Below are 22,621 nucleotides of genomic sequence, written 5' to 3'. Positions count from 1 at the left end.
CAGTAGCCAGGATGTGGAGAACAAATTACAATGGGGGATACAAAATTCATGTTGAAAGGGAAAAGTTATGATCATCATAAGAGATTTTGATATGTAGGTAGATTGGGAAAATCAGGTTGGTGCTGGATCCCAAGAGAGGGCATTTGTAGAATGACTATGAGATGGCTTTTTAGAGAAGCTTGTGGATAACAGACTAGGGCAAAGGCAATTCTGGATTGGCTGTTGAGTAATAAATCAAATTGCATTAGGGAGCTTAAGGTAAAGGAACCTTAGGAGACAGTGACCATAGAAGCCCCCAGTAGTTTGAGAGGGAAAAGATGAAGTCTTTGAAGATGATATCAGTCTTACAGTGGAGTGAAGGGGATTACAGAAGCATGAGAGAGGAGCTGGCCAAAGTTGATTGGAAGGGAACACTAGCAGAGATGATAGCAGAGCACCTATAACTTTAGTTTCTGGAAGCAATTCAGACGAAGCAGGATAGATAAATCCCAAAGATGAAAAAGTGTTTTAAAAGGAGGATGATACATCTATGGCGAACAAGGGAGTCAAAGCCAACATAAAAGCAAAAGAGACGGCATATAATAGAATTAGTAGGAAGTTGGAGGGTTGGGAAGCTTTTAAACATCAGTGGAAAGAAACCAAAAAAAAAGTCCAAGAGGTAAGCTAGCCAATAATATTAAAGAGGATACCAAAATGTTTTTTTCAGATATTACATGAATAAAAGAAAGACTGACTAGATATTGGACAACTGGAAAATGACGCTGGAGAGGTAGTAATGGGGGGACAAAGAAATAACGGATGAACTGAGTAGGTATTTTGCATCAGTCTTCTCTGTTGAAGGCACTAGCAGAATGCCAGAAATTTGTGAGTGTGGTTGCTATTACTAAGGAGAAGCTGCTTGGGAAGTTGAAAGATCTGAAGGTGGATCTCAGGACCAGAATACCTGGACCAGAAGAACTGCACTCCAGGACACAGTCTCAGCATAGAGGGCTGACCATTTAGAACAGAAATTAAGAGAAATTTCTTTAACGAGAGGGTGGTGAAGCTGTGGAATTTGTTGCCACAGATGGCTATGGGGGACAAGTCATTGAGTATATTTAAAACAAAGGTTCTGGATTAGTCACAGGTTTAAAGGTAATGGGGAGAAGGTAGGAGAATGGATTGAGAGGGATAATAAATCAGCCATGATGGAATTGCAGAGCAGACTCAATGAGCTGAATGGCTTAATTCTGCTCCTGTGTCTGACTGTCTTACGATCCTGACCTTACTGATCTATCTATAATGCAACACCTTGTTCAAAGAATTAATTTTGCAAAGTCCTGAAATGATCAAATATATCACATCCTAGAAATCAAAGATAATTATTTTCCTCTCTGCCCCTCTCTTCTCACTCTTTATCTAACCTTTCTTTCCCTCTCCAGTTCCCCTCCTGCATCTGAATTGACCTGGTTGATTCACCTCTTGGGAGAGTTGGCAGGAGTGGGGGTGTAGGGCAGAACGAGTGAATACTGAGTGCCTTGGCCCTGATGATGGAGCATAGGGTTGCTTGTTGTGCATCCAACATCACAAGAGATGTGTGGGTGCTGTCACCGGACAGAGCAGAGTGAGTCTTCCTTAAAATGGCTCACTCAACAATCCAGCCCTCTCTCACTCACTTGTACACTGGTGAAGTGAAAGCCATGGCTTTTTGACTTGGGGGTGCTGGTGTGGCTACTCACGGGGCTTACCAAAAGTCCCCCCGTGGCCCCTCTTCTGTCTCAGGGTAGAAAGTTCACAGGAGCAGGACTTAAGGGTTAACCACAGGTCAAAACATGTTTGTTGTGGAGCTTCAACCAGTCCGTCGTTTACTTTTGCTGTTTGCACAGGTTCAGTAATCTCCAGTGACCTCCCACTTCATACTCACAACCACTGACCCATCTGTTTGGGCTGTCTCCACAGTCATCCTGATTCAGGAACTTTTCACCCTTTCACTTCAAACACCACGCCAGGACTGAAATTCACAGGTACGTGGGTGAAATCCTGTTCCCGTTCATTTTGGATCAGGGTGAGGCATTGTATTCTGCGAAGACAAATGAGAGTCGACTTTCGGAGTGCCTGGGGAATGGTGTGGAACAGGAGGATCCTATGGTATTTATGTATGGTAGTCCCCTGAAACCTTGCAGGAAGACAGAGTGGGGAGGAAGGCTTCTGACGCATTGGATTCATCAGTCAGTACACTGAGTGTAGCAGTTGGTGAGGCTGCAACTGGAATATTGTTTTCAGTTTTCATAACCCTGATATAGGAAGGGTGCCATTAAGCTGGAGCTCTGAGGAGATTTATGAAGATGTTACCAAAACTGGAAGGACTGAGTAATGGAGAGAGGTTGAGCAGGTTCAGACTTTATTCATTGGAGCATCAGAGAATGAGGTATGATATTTTTGAGGTACAAAAAATCATGTGAGGTGAAGATGGGGTGACGCACTCTGTCAAGGAGCAGCAGGTCTGTAGGTAGAGATGCCTTGTTAATGAGAGAGGTCGGAGGAGAATGGCCAGACTGGTTCAGGCTGACAGGAGGGTGACAGTAACTCAAATAACTGTGTTACATCAGTGGTGTGCAGAAGAGCATCTCTGAATGTGTAACACATCGAATCTTGAAGTGGATGGGCTACAGCAGCAGGAGACCATGAACGTAAACTCAATTGCCACTTTATTAGGTACAAGAAGGTCCCTAATAAAGTGGCCACTGAGTGTAGGTTTAAAGTGAGAGAGAGAGAGGCTTAATATGAAACTAAGGGGCAATTTCTTCATCCAGGGAGCAGTCAGTATGTGGAATAAGCTGCAGGTGCATTAACAGCATTCAAAAGACAGAGGGATATGGGTCAAACGTGGACAAATGGTACAACTCAGATGGGAAACAGACAGAAAATGCTGAAGGAACTCAGCAGATCAGGCAGCATGGATTGGAATCTTGATTGACCGGGACTAGCTGAGCCAAAGGGCTTGTCTCTGTGCTTTATGACTCTAAGGAGAGTTATGTCCCAGGGCAGACTGAGACAGCTGAGATTTACACAGCACCCGCAGAGACGCTTGAGAGCCTGTCACTCTGCATGCTGAGCTTCCCTGGCTGAGAACAGTGTCTGGTTACCCAGCAAGCATCCAGAGTGCCTGCATGCTCCAGTCACCCCCGAGCGGAGACCAGGAAAGTAGAAGGTGAAGGAGGAAAGGGGTGAGGGAGAATAAAGAGTCATGGAGCAATGGAAATGGAAAAAGGATTCAGGGAAAGGAAGAGATTGGAAGAGTCAGGTAAAAGGGACTGAGGGTTCAGGGAGAAGAGGGCTATAAGCGTTTAAAAGATCAGGAGAGTCATAGAGCTCTCAAACATAGAACCAGGTCCTTCTAGTTTGTGCCAAACTATTATTCTGCCTTGTCTCATTGACCTGCAACTCTCTTATTCAGGTACTGATCCCAATTTCTCTTAAATGTTGAAATTGAACTCGCATCTACCATTTATGCAGGCACCTCGATCCACACTCTCAACTCCCTCTGAGTGAAGAACTTCCCCCTGGTGTTCCCCTTAAACATTTCACCTTTCACCCTTAACCCAAGACTCCATGTTTTAGTCTCACCCAACCTCAGTGGAAAAAGCCTGCTTGAATTTACCCTATCTATACTCATTCTCCAACAAACCAGGGAATAAAATCCCTCAGTAGTAACCCTCCCTCAGCGTGACCCTCCCTCAGTAACGCCCCTCCTACAGTGTGACACTCCTTCAGTACCACCCCTCCCATGATGTGACCCTCCCTCAATACCACCCCTCCCACAGAGGGACCCTCCCTCAGTACCACCCCTCCCACAGTGTGATCCTCCCTCAGTACCACCCCACCCACAGTGGGACTCTCCCTCAGTACCACCCCTCCCACAGTATGATGCTCCCTCAGTACCACTCCCCCCCACAGTGAGGCCCTCCCTCAGTACCACCCCTCCCACAGTGTGACCCTCCCTAAGTACCACCCCCCACAGTGCGACCCTCCCTCAGTATGAACCCCCCACAGTGTGACCCCCCAGTACCACCCCTCCCTCAGTGTGACCCTCACTCAGTACGAACCCTCCACAGTGTGACCCCCCCAGTACCACCCCTCCCACAGTGTGACCCTCCCTCAGTACGAACCCCCACAGTGACCCCCCCCCCACAGTACTGCCCTGGTGGTGGGTCTGGATGTTATGTCAAACCTCGGATTTACCTCACTTTATGAGAACATCGCCATGGTTGTGAAAGGCTGTGGCTGTGCTGAGTTGTGTGTAGACAGCACAGTGGACATGGTGGTAAGCTAATAAATTTGCTTATGGAGTAACCCTCATCTACCGGCCTAGTCTCTTTCTGCAGGATGAAATTCTTCGGCTTGCTGCTTTGTGCAGTGTTGGTGGGGACCACTCAGCCTCATGTGTCCAACAGTGAAAGACTGTCCCACTGTAATACCAAACTGAAAGATATCCCAGGCCAGCCCATGTGCGTCTACCGAACTCCAGACAAGGGTCACCAGCCAACAGATGGACGCCAGAAAGCAAGCCATCACAGTCCCAGGAAATATCCGGAGAACACGAACCCTCGGGTCTGGGAGCTGTCTCGCTCCATCAGCAAGTTTGCCTTTGAGTTCTACAAACGTCTTGCCAGCTCAAAGTCCAACACCCAGAACATCTTCATGTCACCACTCAGCATCTCGACAGCCTTCGCCATGACCAAGCTGGGTGCCTGTGGCAACACCCTGCGGCAGCTGATGGAGGTGGGTGCCTACAGCGTATACAGGGTTACTGGTGGCTCAGGGTTCACAATCACAGAGCCACAGCAACGGGATGACAGGCATGAGTAGGTAACCAAAGTACCAAAGGTCTGGATGGCCAGCTGTATATCCTGCATACCATCAACGTGGCCTCCCCTACACTGGTGAGACTACATGCAGGATCGGGGACCTTTTTGCCGAGCTCCTGTGTTCCATCCACTGTAATTGCCTGGAGCTCCTGTTTGGCGACCATTTCAATTCTCCTCCTCATGCAAGTCGCATTTATTGTGATGTGCACAATGTGACGGTGAGGCATAGTTATTATGGAAAACGTGTTTATAGAAACATCACTGACTCATAGGCACAGACAACAAATAGAATATAAATTATAAAAAAGATTATACATAATTTATACAAGAGTGGAAAACAAGGTATTACTGTGAAAAAAACAGCTATAATCAGAGACAAGTTCAAGGCAGTGCGAGAAGTGGTCTGTAGTTTTGTACCCCTGAGGAGGGATTGGGGCAGTGCAGCTTGGTGATTGTAAAAGGGATCTGTTCCTGAACCTGGTGGTGTGGGTCTTCAGGATTTTGAACCTCCTTCCTGATAATAGCAGTGAGTAGAGGACATGACCTGGCTCATGGGGGTCCTTGATGACAGACGTTGCCTTCTTGAGGCGTGGCCTCACGTTGATGCTGTCAGTGGTAGACGGGTGCTGCCAACGATGGACTGGGCTGATTCCTTCACTTTCTACAATTTAGTGTTACAACAACATGCCTGTCCTTTGTTTCCTCCGCTGCCAATGTGAGGCTAAATGCAAATTACAGAAACAGCACCTAATTTTCAGCTTAGTCTACATCCCAGTGCCAATTTCAGATAACCTACTGCCCACGTCCTTTTGTCTCTCCTCCTGATCTACTCAGTTCCTCCACCTAGCACACATCAGCCCGTTTCTTTAATCTCCTGCACTCATTCCATCTGTCCCACACCTCCCTCCTTGGTTCTATGCACCACCTTCCTCTCTTATCAGATTGCACCATCTGCAGCCCTTTGTGAACTCCACCCATCACCTCCCAGGATCTGTCATTCTTCCCTCTCCCCTCTCCATCCACCTACCAGCTCTTGGACCCCTTCTTCCCCTCATCTCCCCTCTAATCTTTCTGTCTACAGATGAAGGGTCTTTGCCTGAAATTTCGACTGTCCATTTCCCTCCTCAGATGCTACTTGACCCACTGAGATTCTCCAGCGTTCCGTGTTCTTTTGGCCCAGATTTCCGGATCTGCACTCAAGTGTTGCTATACTCAAGGAATTAGTTCCTTGCAGACAAAACCATCAAATGGACAACTATCCTACTGAGGGAATGTCCTGCTGAGGGAGGGGTGGTATTGAGGGGATGTCACACATAGTTTCCTAGTGTTATAAGATAGACTCTTGAATTCACTATCTACCTCGTTATGATCCTCATTATGATCCTTGTTATGATCTTGCATTTTATTGACTACCTGCAGTCTACTTATTCTGTAGCCGTTACATTTTGCATTCTGTTATTGTTTTATCTTGATCTACCTCAATGCATTATGCAATGATGTAATCTGTTTAAATAGTGCTCAAGACAGGTTTTTCACTGTATCTCAGAACATGTGACAATAATAAACCTATTCCAATTCCCTTCCCAACCCACCACCAGGTCTTTAAGTTTGATACCATCACAGAGAAGACATCAGATCAAGTCCACTACTTCTTTGCCAAACTCAACTGCAGACTGTATCGCAAAGCCAACAAGTCATCAGAGCTGGTATCGGCCAACCGCCTCTTTGGCGACAAGGCGCTGACCTACAACAGAACTTTCCAGAACATCAGTGAGGCTGTGTACAAAGCAAAGCTGATCCCACTCAACTTCAGGGTGAGAGAATTTGGAGCTGGTGGGAGGAAAGCAGAGCAGGGAGGGATGGTCAGAAGGAAGAGGGAAGGGGAGGAGACGTGGTGAGGAGGGAAGGATATCTATGGAAAAAGAGGGGAAGGGGAGAGAAGCTAGTGAAAAGAGAGAATAGAAGGAAAGAAGAAAGAAAATCAACCTCCATGGAATGCTGAGGTCAGAAGATGTAGGAGCAGAATGAGGGCATTCAGCCCATCCAATCATTTCTACCGTGGCAGAGATTTTCAACCTGATTCTCCCACTACTCCCTGTAACCTCTAATCCCTTTACTCATGAAGAACTTGTCAATCTCTGCCTTCAAACTACCCAATGATTTGGCTGCCACTGCCTCTGTGCCAGCAGGTTCCACAGGTTCAATACCCTCTGGCTGAAGAGATTCCTGCTCATCTCAGCTTTAAAGGGATACCTGTGTCCTCAGACCTCTGATTCTGGACTCTCCTGTTAATGAAAACATCCTGTTCATGTCCACTTTATCTAGGCCTTTCAGTGTCTGGCCATGCCACCTCATCACCATCCCACCCCTCCTCCCTGAGCTAATGAGGCAAATGGGTAACCCTTTCAATGGACCCCTGTGCCAAGGATTTTCCACAGGATCCACTGAAGATCCAGGAGAGAAACTGCTCTTCTATTGGAGATCCTGTAACCAACTAGCTGAGACCCATCCTGTCATTGTCAGGAGTGTGCCAGTATTATATCTCCAGGAATGTTTCAACAAAACCATGTCTACTAACTTGGGTTGATGTTGCCTGAAGAAGGTTTGAGGAAAATCTTCAATATTGTCACCACTTTAAAAGATCAGATTAGCTGGAAATTTATCTCCTTGTAGGAGCTTGCAGTGCACAGGTTATGGTTCCTTTCTGACAATAGTGACTAACCTTCAATGAAACCTCATCTGTGTGTGTGAAGCATTGGGACAACTTGGGGCTGTTGAACACAGATAAAAATTTTGCTTTTTCCTTGGCAGGAGAAGCCCAATGTGGCCAGAAACTATATCAACTCTTGGGTGGCCAACAAGACTGAAGGGCTCATCAAGAATCTCCTTCCCCCAGATGCAATAACTCCCTTCACCACTTTGGTCATCATCAATGCTATATATTTTAAGGTGAGCTGTCATCCCTACAATCTGTCAGTCTTTCTGAGCTCCAGTATATCTGGTTGCAGAGGGTTATGAGACCTCCCAACCCTTCTCAGGAACTGAAAGAAATGGACACCCCTCATATCACCTCTTGTTGCTTTATCCCAGAGGTTCCCTGAACTACTGGCCCAGGTCAGGATTTCATAGTTCAAACAGGAGGAATATAAGAATGTAACAGTTCCCTGGATGCAAGGCATGACTCGAGACTATTGAAATCAGAGAGAAACTGGAGTAGGAGAAGACAGTGCTGCCTGTTCAAGGCTGAACTGCAACTTCATTTTTTCTCCTGGAGCACTGTGTATGGTTTCGGTCTCCCTACCATGGAGTCATAGAGAAACACAGCTCAGGTAGAGGCCCTTTGGCTCCACCAGTCTATGACACCCATGGTGTCCATCCAGTTGGTCTCAATACCAACAACAAATGTTGTACATTTCATTGAGGTCCCCTCTCATTCTTCTAAACCAACGCTAACCTTCTCAGTCTCCCCACTTGACAGATGACAAGAATGAAAGATGATCTTATAGTGTTGGATAAAATCATGAGGGGAATAGAGAGGGTCAATGCACACAGTCTTTGTCCTCAGGGTTGGGGTATCAAAACCCAAAGAACTTTAGTTTAAGGTATGAGGGGAGCAACTTGTTTATCCAGACAGTGGAACACGGAAATGCATGCAATACCAGGAAGTGGTTGAGGCAGGTACATTAAAAACATTTAAAATGTACTTGGACAGCTACATGGATAGGAAAGGTTTAGAGAGACATGGGACACCTGTAGACAAATGTGGCCAGCTTAGATGGGAATCTTGGTCAGTACAGACCAGTTAAGCCTGAGAGACTGTTCCCGTGCACGGTTACTCTATCCACTCCAGTGTATAATATCCATGAAGGATGTTGCCTGGAGCTGAGGGAACCGTGGTTGAGTGGATTGTGACTTTTACCATCAGCGTGTGGGACAATGAGGGATGATCTTATAGAGGCGTATAAAATCATGAGGGCCAATGCACATAGTCCGTTTCCCAGGGTTGGGGAATCAAGAACTAAAGTATTTAAAGTGTGCAAGGAGACATTTAATACAGACCTAAGGGCATTTTTTCTCGCCCAGAGGATGGTTAGAATGCGGATTGAGCTAGCAGAGGAAGTGTTTGAGGCAGGTACATTAGCAACATTTGGACAGGTAGATGGATAGGAAATGTTTAAAGAGATATGCACTACATGTTGGGTAAATGGGATAGGTTTGGATGGGATTTTGGTCTGCACGGACCATTTCCATTCTGCATGACTCTATGTGCTCAGATCTTGTTCACTGACTTCTTATGCATGACCTTATCAAAAACCTTCTGTAATTCCAAATATTCCACATCCGCTGATACCTCCGCTTCATACAACACAATAAACTCCAGTGGGTTAATCAAACACCAATTTCTTTTGATAAATTTGTGTAGACTCTGTTCAATTATATTATTATTTTATTAGCGTTTTGATTTCACATCCCTTACAATTGATTTCAACATTTCCCAGCTATTGACATCAGGTCAATGAGTTGGTTAGAGCCTTTCCGTCCTTCCTTAAATAATGGATTGATGTTCATCACCTGTAATCCATAGGAATCATTCCAATCACCTGGAAAATGAGAAAAGAGACTCATTTCTCTCCAGAGCCATCTCTCTCAAATCTTTGGGATGTAGCTCATTAGCTCTTTTGGATTTATCAGGTTCCAGATTAATTGGTTTTCCGTAGGTATTATAACTCGCATGTAAACAGAAGAGATTCTGCAGATGCTGGAAATCCAAGGCAACACACACAAAATACTAGGGGAACTCAGGCCAGGCAGTATCTATGGAAATGAACAAACAGTTGACAATTCAGGTTGAGACTCTTCTTCAGGACTGCAAACAAAGGGGGAAGACACCAGTATAAAAAGGTGGGGGGGAGGGGAAAGAGGATAGCTGGAAGGTGATAGGTGAAGTCAGGTGGCTGGAGAAGAAGGAATCTGTTAGGAGAGGAGAATGGACCCCAGGAGAAAGGGAAGGGACAGGGGCACCAGGGGAGGTGAGAAGAGGTAAAAGACAAGAGTAGGGAATAGAAGAAGAGAAGAAGGGGAGGGATTTTTTTTATATCAGAAAGAGAAATCAATATTCATGCCATTAGGCTGGAGGCTACCCAGATGGAATGTAAGGTTTTGCTCCTCCACCCTGAGGGTGCCTCATCATAGCACAAAAGGAGGCCATGGGCCAACATATCAGAACAGGAATGGAATCAGAATTAAAATATTTGTTTCCAGGATGGAGGCTTTCCTTTACAGGACATCAGAGATGTCCTTCTTTCAAGAATGGGGTTTTCCTTCTTCCACCATTCATGCTGCTCCCGCCCGTAACTCCTCCATTTCCCAAAGATCCACATTCATCCCATCTTCCTGCTGTCTTAACAGTGAGAGAGTTCCTCTTGTCCTCACCTAACCCTCCTTGAGCCTCTGCATCCAATACATCATCCTCTACAACTTCTGTCATCTTCAACAGGATCCTACCACAGAACACACTTTTACCTTCCACCCACCACTCTCCACTTTCCGCAGGGATTTCTCCCTCCAAGATTCACTTGTTTATTCATTCCACCCCACTAATCTCCCTCCCAAAGTGCTACAGCTGCCCGTTCACTTCCTCTCTCACTTCCAGTCAGGGCCTCAAACAGTCCTTGCAGGTGAAGCAACACTTCACCTGTGAATCTGCTGGGGTCATCCATTGTGTCCAGTGCTCCCGATGCAGCCTCCTCTATGTTGGTGAGACCTGTTGTAAGTTGGAGGAACGCTTTGTCTAGCACCTCCTGTCCATCCACCAAAATCGGAACTTCCTGGTGGGTCAACATTTTAATTCCGATTTCCAATTCCCATTCCCATTCCCACATGAGGGTCCATGGCCTCCTCTTGTGCCACAATGAGGCCTCCCTCAGAGTGGAGGAGCAACACCTCATCTTCCGTCTAAGTAGCCTTCAATCTGATGGCATTAATATTGATTGCTCCTTCCAGTAAAAAAAACCCCTCTTTTTCTATTCCCCTCTGTGTCCTCTTAACTCTTCTCCCCTGCCTATCACCATCTCCTTCCCTTTCTCTTATGGTCCACTCTGCTTTCCCATCAGATACCTTCCTCTCCAGCCCTTTACCTTTCCCACCCACCTGGCTTCACCTATCACCTTCCAGCTAGCCTTCTTCCCCACCCCCCCCCCATCTTTTTATTCTGCCATCTCCCCCCTTCCTCTCCAGTCCCAAAGAAGCCGCTCAGTCAGAAATATCAACTGTTTGTTCATCTCCCTAGATGCTGCACAAGTAGTACATGTTTCTTTGAGATTCATAGAGTTGTGCAGCGGAACAGGCCCTTTCCCCTAACTGGTCCATGTCAACAACGATGTCCCATTTGCCAGTGTTTGGGCTGTAATCTTCTAACCCTTTTCAAACTATGGACAGTACCTGTTCAACTACTGTTCCCTTATCTTCCTCAACAGCTTCCTCTGGTAGCTCATTCTACATATGTGTAATAAAGATGCCCCTCAGCTTAAACCTATTCCCTTGAGTTCTTGACCCCCCCCCCCCAACTCTGGGAAGATGATTGAGAACCATGTACCTGAAGTCCTGCAGAAGCCTGAAACGTTGACCGTACTCTTTTCCTAGATGCTGCCTGGCCTGCTGAGTTTCTGCAGCATTTTGTGTGTGGTTACCCAAACTCAAAGTCCCTCTGATCTACATCACTCCCTGGGGCTATCCCGTGTCTTTGGCACTGGAAACTTTGTCTCCAATATTTCTAAGATTTTTTTTGTTTTCTTCCATGCTCACCCAGCACAAAATACTGTGTCCCTCAACCATTTTCTCTTCTTCTGTTAAAAATATTCCCATCATGCTCTGTTAGGAACCCGTAGGGAGGAACTCCTGACTGTGAGGGTCTCTGACTGCCCCCTTGAGCAAGGGTTCTGTCGAGAGAATGCTGCTGCTGCTGCTGCCTAAGTCTTCCATTTGACAATACTTGTCATCTGTAGGAGCTGCAGCAATGTCATTGGACTGGTTCCCAAAGTCAGGATGGAATGTCTGTCATCAGGGCCTTTGCGACATAACCCAAGGGTCTGAACTGCAGTCTGAGATGCCATCCTGATAGTTACTGAAAGGGTCCTGAACCTAAATGAGGTCTGGCCAATCAAGAACCTATAAAATTCTGCCTTAAATACACCGAAAGCCTTGCCTACTCAGTCCACGGTGGCAATGGCTTCCATAGATTAACCGCTCTCTGGAAGAAAAAACACCCGCTCACCTCAGTTCTAAATGGTGTCCTTTTATACCGAGGCTGTGCCCTCAAGTCCTAGGCACTCCCACTGCTGAAAATATCCTCTCCGTGCCTGTAATTGGTAAGATTTTCCGTGGCACTGCAGATGTCAGAGAGAAGAATGGTAAGTTTTCACCTCTTTGTGCAGGGTTTATGGAAGTCCATGTTTGATAAGCGTATGACAACAGTAAGGGAGTTTGAGAAAACCCCCAACAGCCAGTGCCGGGTCCCAATGATGCAGCAACAGGGCTCCTTCCGATTTGGCAAATTCACAGCAGACAAGGTGAAGGTGATTGAGCTCCCGTATAAAGGTGACGATGTCTCCATGGTGCTGATCCTCCCCATGGCAGGAGGCAACCTGCAGGAGATCGAGGCTGCATTGAGTCACGAGAAGATGCTGGGCTGGCTCAACAGGCTGAATGTGGTGGAGGTGGAGCTCTCGATCCCTCAATTCCGTGTCGAGGATTCATTCAGCCTGACCAACAAGCTAAAGCAGATGGGCCTGGTCGACCTGTTCAACGCTGAGAAAGCAAGTCTCCCAGGTTTGTGTGTGATGTTCCCTCCGCTCTCGGTCACTACTCACCACCCACAATCTACCCATCCCCTACACACCATCCCCGCTCATCCTCCTCCTCACCCAGTCTATTGCCCATCTCCCACCTTTACCTTGCCCATATCACTCTCTCCATCCCGTTCTGCCCACCCTACCTTATAGCCTCATCAACCCAAATGCTCCCTGGCCTTCCTTTCTCCGATCTGATGTTTCCCTTTCACACATCTACCCATAACCCTCCCTAAACCCCTCTCCATCTCCCTCGCTACACACCTTCCTGTCTCCCTCCACTCCCTCTCCTTGTCTCCTCAACATCTATTTCCTGGTCCCCTCCATCCTTCCACACATCTCCCTCCCTTCTCATATCCTCTCCCTCCACCTACTCTGTCTCCTACCTTCCTCCTATCATCCTCCCCCTCCAATCCCTCTACCTCCCCATCCTTTCCCCTTCCTCCATCCCCTCCCCCCTCTCCAACCCCTCCCCCCTCCCTGCTCCTCTATCAACACCTCTGTCCATTCAGTTTCCTACTTCTGGTCACATCCAGATCCCTGTATTATCCACTCTCACCAGATAGAGCTAACCAAGGCATTGAACCACATCCAGCCCTGCGTACTGTTGGTCAGAATCTGTTCTGATCGACCTCAGGTTTGACAGCAGACTGATGGTGTTTTGTCTCTCTGCTTATTGCACGCTGAGAAACGTGACTGTGTTTACCTTACAGGACTAGTTGAAGGAATGCACACTGACCTTTATGTTTCCGATGCATTTCATAAAGCCTTTTTGGAGGTATGTTATTTTCTGTCTTACCTGTAAATAAGCCTCTGTTTGCTGACAGCTGCACTCCAGGAAGCTGACTCCCTAGTAGTGTCCCCATGTGGATGGAAACAGCCCAACTCATCTATCTGCTGGCCACAGTGCCTACCTGAGCTAGTCTCATTTACCGGTATTTGCTCGATATTCCCTCTGAGATTTTCCTATCCATATACCTGTCCAGATGTCTTTAAAATGTTGTTAATGTACCTGCCTCAACCACTTCTTCTGTCAGCTCATAGCATATACTGACCATCCCCTGCTCTAAAGGTCCTTTTTAAATTTTTCGTCTGTCACTTTATATTTTAGACTCCCTACCCTGGGCCAGAGACTCTGACCACTTATCTTATCAATGCCCCACATAAAAGCATAAACATCGACAAGGCCTATGTTCCAGGGAAAGAAGTCCCACCTGTCCAGTCCGTCTAAGCCCTTCAGTCCCAGTAACATTCTTGTAAGTTTCTGCACCCTCTCTGGTTTAAAGACATCCTTCCTCTAGTGGGATAACCACAGGTATGTGCAGTACTCCAAGTGTACCCTTACAACACCTTGTGTAACTGTAACATGATAACCAAGTTCCAGTTTTCAAACCTTGTCTAACGAAGGTAAGCATGCCAGGTGTCCTCCTCACCATCCTATCTACCTGTAATTTTGGGAATTGCCGCCCAACTGTCCGAGGCTTCTTTAACCTGAGAGAGTATTTCTGAGAACCCAGTCTGGGTAATAGCAACGCTTATTGGTTTACTGAATCTGGAATTTGCTCTGAGATAATACCATGGAAGAGTCCAGGCTCTTTACACTGTTTCTCATTTACAGCATATTTAATTTTCTCTTTTAAAAAATTTATTGGCCCAGCCAGCCCGTCAATGTAGGTCTGTAAATTATAGACTTGTCAGCGACAAATGTTGGAATCAGAATCGTAATTACTGATATCCAGTATGTTGTGAAATTGGTTGTTTACTGACCGCAATACAATACAAGACATTAAACTTACAAAATAAATAAATAGAGCAAAAGACAAATAACAGGTTAGTATTCGTGAATTCAGCAATGTAGTGCTAATGGGTTCATGGGCTGTTCAGAATTCTGATGGTGGAGGTGAAGCTATTCTTAAAATGTTGAGTGGGGGTCTTTAGGTTCCTGAACCTCCTCCCCAATTATAGTAATTCAAGGGGGGCATGTCCTGGATGGTGAGGATATTTAATCATTGTTGCTGCCTGCTTGAAGCCCCACCTCTTGAAAATGTCCTCAGTGGTGGGAGGGTTGTGCCCATGATGGAAATGGCTGAATCTACAGCCCTCTGTAGTCTCTTGTGATCCTTTGTAGTGGAACCTCCATACCAAGCTCTGATGCAGCTGGTCAGAATTCTCTCTACTGTTCCACTATAGAAATATGTAAAGTCTCTGGTAACATACCAAATCTCCTCAAACTCCTAATGAAGTAGAGCCTCTAGCCTGCCTTTGTGATCACATCGATGCCTTGGGCCCAGGCAGATCGCTTAAGATGCTGACAGTCTTCCTGAAACTATTTGCCCTTTCTACAGCCAATACTCAAGGAGGACTGGTGCATATTCTCTGACTTCCTTTCCCTGAAGTTCACAATTAATTCCTTGCTCTTGCTGATGTTGAGTGCATTACTCATAGAGTCCTTCAGCATCTATGTCTTTCTACATTAATGCCATTTGTCTTCATTTTGCCCATATCCCTCAAAACATTTCCTGTCTATTTGTCCAATTGTCTTTTAAATGTTGTCAATGTACCTGCTTCAACTACTTCAGCAGCTTGTTCCATATACTGACTACTCTCTTGGGTGAGAAATTGCCCCTATTAAGTGTTTCTCCTCTCACCTTAAACATATGCCTTCCAGTTTTACTAACTCTCCTCCCTTGGGAAACGCAAGGGTATTTAGAAAACCATTTATCAGCAGAGGCAATATGGTTTTATGAAAAGGAAATTATGTTTGACAAGCTTAGTGGAACTCTCTGAAAATGTACTAGGTACAGTGTAAAAGGAACCAATGGATGGAGTATATCTGGATTTGTATACGGCACTCAGTCTGGTCCAGATGAAAGGTTATTGCTTATAGATAGACCTACTGCATAGTAATTGGGGTTATGTATTAGCTTGGATATCCAATTGGGTAACAAACAGAAAATAAAGTGATGATAAATGGGTCATTTTGGATTGGCAAACTATCTAGTTTGTGTGTTGGAAGCATGACTATTCTCAAACTTTATTAAGGATGTGGATGTGGACGTGGATTTCCTCAGCATAATGATGTTTGGAAAACAAGCTGTGTGGAAGATTTCAGGAATTTACAAAAGGATATAGATGGACAAAGTGAGAGGACAACAGTTTATCAGATGCAGTATTACGTGGAGAGCAAGTTATCTAATTATCAGATAGAGTAGAAAAGTAGAGTACTGCTTAAGTGAGAAATTCAGTCATGCCTGGATGTTGGATATGAAATGTATAAAGTTAGCATGCCCATGCAGTATGTAATCAGGAAGGCAAAAGGAATATTAAACTTTATAGCAAAAAAAATGAAATTAGGGAAATCTCGTTCCAATTTCAGAGGTGTAGTGAAGCCACAACTAGAATACTGATGACAGTTTTGGTCCCCTTACCTAAAAAAGGGACATCATAGATGGAGGCATTTCAAGGAATTTAACAGATTAATTCCTGGGATCAGAATTCAAAGTAAAATTTATTATCAGGGTATGTACATGTCACCACATACAACCCTGAGATTCTTTCTCAGTGGGCATGGTTAGCATATCTGTAGTACAGTAACTGTAAACTGGATCAATGAACAACAAACTGTGCAGATCCAGATATAAATAAATAGCAAAAAATACAAGCATGAAATAATAAGATTAAAAAATCTTCAAATGAGTGTAGTTAACAAACCATATAACCATATAACAATTACAGCACAGAAACAGGCCATCTTGGCCCTTCTAGTCTGTGCCAAACGCTTCCTCTCATCTAGTCCCACCTACCTGCACTCAGCCCATAACCCTCCATTCCTTTCCTGTCCATATACCTATCCAATTTTTTTAAAATGACAAAATCGAACCTGCCTCTACCACTTCTACTGGAAGCTCATTCCACATAGCTACTACTCTCTGAGTAAAGAAGTTCCCCCTTGTGTTACTCCTAAACTTTTGCCCCTTAACTCTCAACTCATGTCCTCTTGTTTGAATCTCCCCTACTCTCAATGGAAAAAGCCTATCCACGTCAACTCTATCTATCCCCCTCATAATTTTGAATACCTCTATCAAGTGCCCCCTCAACCTTCTACACTCCAAAGAATAAAGACCTAACTTGTTCAACCTTTCTCTGTAACTTAGGTGCTGTAACCCAGGTAATGTTCTAGTAAATCTCCTCTGTACTCTCTCTAATTTGTTGACATCTTTCCTATAATTCAGTGACCAGAACTGTACACAATACTCCAAATTTGGCCTCACCAATGCCTTGTACAATTTTAACATTACATCCCAACTCCTATACTCAATGCTCTGATTTATAAAGGCCAGCATACCAAAAGCTTTCTTCACCACCCTATCCACATGAGATTTCACCTTCAGGAACTATGCACCATTATTCCTAGATCACTCTGTTCTACTGCATTCCTCAATGCCCTACCATTTACCATGTATGTCCTATTTTGATTATTCCTACCAAAGTATAGCACCTCACACTTTTCAGCATTAAACTCCATCTGCCATCGTTCAGCCCACTCTTCTAACTGGCCTAAATCTCCCTGGAAGCTTTGAAAACCTACTTCATTATCCACAAGCCACCTACCTTAGTATCATCTGCATACTTACTAATCCAATTTACCACCCCATCATCCAGATCATTAGTATATATGACAAACAATATTGGACCCAGTACAGATCCCTGAGGCATACCACTGGTCACCAGCCTCCAACCTGACAAACAGTTATCCACCACTATTCTCTGGCATCTCCCATCCAGCCACTGTTGAATCCATTTTACTACTTCAATATTAATACCTAACGATTGAACCTTCTTAACTAACCTTCCATGTGGAACCTCATCAATGGCCTTACTGAAGTCCATATAGACAACATCCAGCGCTTTACCCTTGTCAACTTTCCTAGTAACCTCTTCAAAAAATTCAATAAGATTTGTCAAACATGACCTTCCACGCACAAATCCATGTTGACTGCTCCTACTCGGACCCTGTCTATCCAGATAATTATATATACCATCTCTAAGAATACTTTCCATTAATTTACTGACGACAAACTTACAGGCCGATAATTGCTAGGTTTACTCTTAGAAACCTTTTTAAACAATGGAACCATATGAGCAACACGCCAATCCTCTGGCACCATCCCTGTTTCTAATGACATTTGAAATATTTCTGTCAGAGTCCCTGCTATTTCTACACTAACTTCCCTCAAAGTTCGAGGGAATATCCTGTCGGGACTCGGAGACTTATCCACTTTTATATTCTTTAAAAGTGCCAGTACTTCCTCTTCTTTAATCATCATAGTTTCCATAACTTCCCTACTTGTTTCCCTTGTCCTACACAATTCAATATCCTTCTCCTTAGTGAATACCAATGAAAAGAAATTGTTCAAGATCTCCCCTATCTCTTTTGGCTCCATACATAGCTGTTCACTCTGATTCTCTAAGGGACCAATTTTATCCCTCACTATCCTTTTGCTATTAATATAACTGTAGAAACTCTATGAATTTATTTTCACCTTACTTGCCAAAGCAACCTTATATCTACTTTCTTTTCTAACTTCTTTTTTAAGATTCTTTTTACATTATTTATATTCCTCGATCACCTCATTTACTCCATGCTGCCTATATTTATTGTAGGTCTCTCTCTTTTTCTGAACCAAGTTTCCAATATCCCTTGAAACCATGGCTCTCTCAAACTTTTAACCTTTCCTTTCAACCTAACAGGAACATGAAGATTCTGTACCCTCAAAATTTCACCTTTAAATGACCTCCATTTCTCTATTACATCCTTTCCATAAAACAAATTGTCCCAATCCACTTCTTCTAAATCCTTTTGCATCTCCTCAAAGTTAGCCTTTCTCCAATCAAAAATCTCAATCCTGGGTCCAGTCCTATCCTTCTCCATAGTTATATTGAAACTAATGGCATTGTGATCACTGGACCCGAAGTGCTCCTGAACACATACCTCAGTCACCTGACCTATCTCATTCTCAAACAGGAGATCCAACACTGCCCCTTCTCTAGTCGGTACCTCTATGTATTGCTGCAAAACACTATCCTGCACACATTTTACAAACTCCAAACCATCCATCCCTTTTACAGAATGGGCTTCCCAGCCTATGTGTGGAAAATTAAAATCTCCCACAATCACAACCTTGTGCTTACTGCAAATATCTGCTATCTCCTTACAAATTTGCTCCTCCAATTATCGCTCCCCATTAGGTGGTCTATAATACACCCCTATAAATGTTATGACACCTTTCCCATTCCTCAATTTCACCCAAATAGTCTCCCTAGACGAGCCCTCTAATCTATCCTGCCAAAGCACAGCTGTAATATTTTCTCGGACAAATAATGCAACACCTCCCCCCTTGCCCCTCCAATTCTATCACACCTGAAGCAAGGAAATCCAGGAATACTTAGTTGTCAATCACACCCCTCCTACAATCATGTTTCACTAATAGCTACAACATCATATTTCAAGCTATCAATCCATTCTCTAAGTTCATCCACCCTTCTCCCCTTCTTTTGTTCAAGAGCTTGATGGTTGAAGGGTAGTAACTGTTCTTGAACCTAGTGGTGTGAGTCCTGAGTCTCTTGTGCCTTCTATCTGATAGCAGCTGTGAGATAAGACCATGGCCTGGGTGGTGAGGATCTTTGGTAACGGATGCTGCTTTTCTATGGTTGGGAGGGTTTTCCCCATGATATACTGTGTTGAATCCACTACCTTTTGTAGGATTTCCCGCTCAAAGAATTTGGTGTCGTTATACCAGGCCTGTATTGGGGTCTACAAGTGAGGAAATCCAGGATCCATGAGGAAATCTGCAGATGCTGGAAATTCAAACAACAACACACACAAAATGCTGGTGGAACACAGCAGGCCAGGCAGCATCTACAGGGAGAAGCACTGTTGACGTTTTGGACCGAGACCCTTTGTCAGGACTAACCAGAAGGAAAGATAGTAAGAGATTTGAAACGTCGACAGCGTTTCTCCCTATAAATGCTGCCTGGCCTGCTGTGTTCCACCAGCATTTTGTCTGTGTTGTTGTTTGAAAATCCAGGATCCAATTGCACAAGGGGCTTATGAGGCCCAGGTCTTGACCAGCTTCGAGGGGATGTTGATGTTAAGTGCTAAGCTGTAATTGATAAAGAGCATCCTGATGTAAGCATCTTTGCTGTCCATTTAGACCAGAGTTGTTTGAAGAGCCAATGAGATGGCATCTGGTCCGATCATAGTCTCCTACTTTGAAGTGGGGGGGGGGGGGAAGAGTATATTTGCACTGGAAATACTTTTGTGTAAGTTCACAAGGTGCACTCTTGCCATGAGGAGGCTCTCTTATGAGGAGAATTTGTGCCAATACTCATCAGAGTTTAGAGGGGAGTCAGAAAAATCCAGGGTGCCTTCATAGAGTGGATGCTGTGATATTGTTCCCCCTTTAAGGTCATCTAGAACTCGAGCATAGTCTCCTGATATGGGGATGAAGTGGAATTTCTTCTCTCAGAAGAGTGTAACTCCTGGAGGTCTCTAGCCCAGAGATTTGTGAAGCCAGGGCCATTGAAGGCCAAAATAGACTGATATTTGCTCAATGGAGGCTTGAGGGTTATAGGGAATAGACAGGGAAGTGGAGCTGATGTTACTAAATTATGGCAGTAACTCATGGGTCCCTTGGCTACCCTTGATACAATTCTTTATGTTCTTGAAGCGTGGTTGAAAGTCAATATACAGGCCTGACCTGTAAAGAACAACATTTCTTCCCTAAGAAAGTATCTAAATTAGGTGGATGTTTTTTGATGTCATCTCTCAGATCATGGTGGTATTTTACTCCAGATAATTTGATTCGCTATTTAAATTTCCATGTTGTGGTTTGTTTTGAATGTTTCTCCAGTTCATATGGACTAGTAGTTGAATAACAGTGTGGGAGAATTCCCATGTAGACTGAGTTTCACTTGGTGTCAGCTGTACATGTCCTGAATTGATATGATGGAACAGCCCAAGGGAGAAACTTTATTCTATATTTAACTTGTGCTGTTCCTGCCCTAGGAGTGTGTGATGGGACAGTGTAGATGGAGCTTCACTCCATATCTAATCCATTCTATCTCTGTTGTGGTAGTGTGTGATCAGTGTGGAGGGAGTTTTACTCTGTATCTAACCCATTCTGTTCCTGTTCTGTGAGTGTGTGTTGAGACAGCTTTACTCTGTGTCTAATCTATGTTGATTTCATGCTGGTCAGGGGTGATGGGCCAGTGTTAGGGATTTTACTCCATACCCATTCCATTATGCCTAATCTGGGGGTGTTATACTGCTGGTATAAAGACTGTGCTACACTCTACATCATCCACATGGTACACTTTCTGCAAGTGTGTGCCAGTGCAGTGTAGCAGCAGCTTTGTTCTCAATCCAATGGGAGGGTTTGACAGCTGTGTACTGGGTCAGCCTGACATGGACACATTGCCTGGCAGGTGAACGAGGAAGGCAGTGAGGCTGCAGCTGCCACAGTCGTGATGTTGATGGGACGTTCATTGCGTCCGGGCCTGGAGGTTTTCAACGCCAACCAGCCTTTCATCCTGCTGATTCGAGAAGTCGCCATCAATGCCATCATCTTCATGGGGAGAATATCTGACCCCTGTCCAGCACAACGAGGGGAATGAATCATTATCATCGTTACAGCAGTTACACAAACTTAATCAAGTGCTTACAGGGTTGTTATCTTATTAAACAAAATAAAGAAAGATAGACTACTCTGTCACTTCTTTTAGACCTTAGGAACACTCCAAAGCACCTCACCATGAACAAGTGTAATTGTAAAGCAAAATACTACAGGCGGTGTTAACATGAAATGAGAACACAGTACTTGCTGGAAGTGTTCGACCAGTATCTGTGGAGGGAGTAAACCTTTCACCTGCCAAGATGCCTGAGCTGCTGAGGATTTTTGGTTTTGTTTCTTAAGTCTTTTTTTCTTCAGTCCAGTCATTCAGAATAGAAACAAGCCCTTCAATCCATCTCATCCATGCCAACCAAAATGTGGGTCTAAGGTAGTCCCATTTGCCTATATCCCTCTAAGCCTTTCCTTTTCACATACTTGTCCAATAACCTTTAAATGTAGTTAATGTACCTGCTTTGAACACTGCAGGCAACTTACTCCATATACTGACCATCTCTAAATGAAAAAAAAGTTGCTCCTTGGATTTCTCTTAAATCCTCTCTAACCTTAAACCTATGCTCTTGATTCATCAACCCTGGCAAAAAGACTGCATGCATTAACCCATCCTTATGATATTATACATTTTATATGATCAGCTCTCATTCTCCTGCACTCCAATGAATGAAGTCCTAGCTTGCCTTGAGTTTCCCTTGAGTTCCAGCAACATCCTTATAAACATCCTCTGTACTCTCCAGCTTAATGACATATTTCCTATGGCACATCAACCAAAACTAAACACAATATTCCAAATGCAGCCTCCCCAAAACTGTTTACCACTGCAACATTACTCAGCTTTTGCCTAAGCCCCTTGGATCAAAAGAAGACGAGCTTCTACTCCAGTTTGTTCCAAAAATCGGACTCTTCTGCAGATGAGGCAGGAGTTGGCTTGTGTACTTTGTGGTGATGAACTCCTCTGCTTCTTGCTCTGGGTTTCTGTGTGCTCCTGGTGAAATGGCCACTGACTACATTTGGTACATGAGCCAAGAGTTTAGAAGTTCAAATTGAATTTATTATCAAAGTACTTATATATCACCATATACTACCCTGAGATTCATCTTCTTGCAGGAATTCACAGTAAATACAAAATAATGTTATAAATAAATAAATACAAGAACTCAATAGTATCAATGAGGAAATATATTGTTAGTAGGGATGTTCCACTCTAACAAGGAGACTCCAAGAAAATCCATGAATAGTT

The 22,621-nt window shown here is 44.4% G+C and overlaps 1 protein-coding gene across 1 annotated transcript; it reads left to right on the top strand.

The window, feature by feature from the left end:
* Positions 1-1,914: 1,914 nt before the first annotated feature.
* serpinc1 (serpin peptidase inhibitor, clade C (antithrombin), member 1) lies at positions 1,915-21,415 on the top strand. Its single transcript, XM_059984949.1, has 7 exons — positions 1,915-2,003; positions 4,352-4,761; positions 6,446-6,661; positions 7,659-7,796; positions 12,281-12,674; positions 13,408-13,472; positions 21,182-21,415. The coding sequence occupies exons 2-7, from the start codon at positions 4,366-4,368 to the stop codon at positions 21,368-21,370; spliced, it is 1,398 nt and encodes a 465-aa protein (XP_059840932.1). The 5' UTR covers positions 1,915-2,003; positions 4,352-4,365; the 3' UTR covers positions 21,371-21,415.
* The last annotated feature ends 1,206 nt before the right edge of the window (positions 21,416-22,621 follow it).

This window comes from Hypanus sabinus, chromosome 11, assembly GCF_030144855.1.
Source record: "Hypanus sabinus isolate sHypSab1 chromosome 11, sHypSab1.hap1, whole genome shotgun sequence".
NCBI lineage: Eukaryota > Metazoa > Chordata > Chondrichthyes > Myliobatiformes > Dasyatidae > Hypanus > Hypanus sabinus.
Note: the sequence above shows the minus strand (reverse complement) of the source record. Positions and strands in the feature narration are given on the sequence as shown.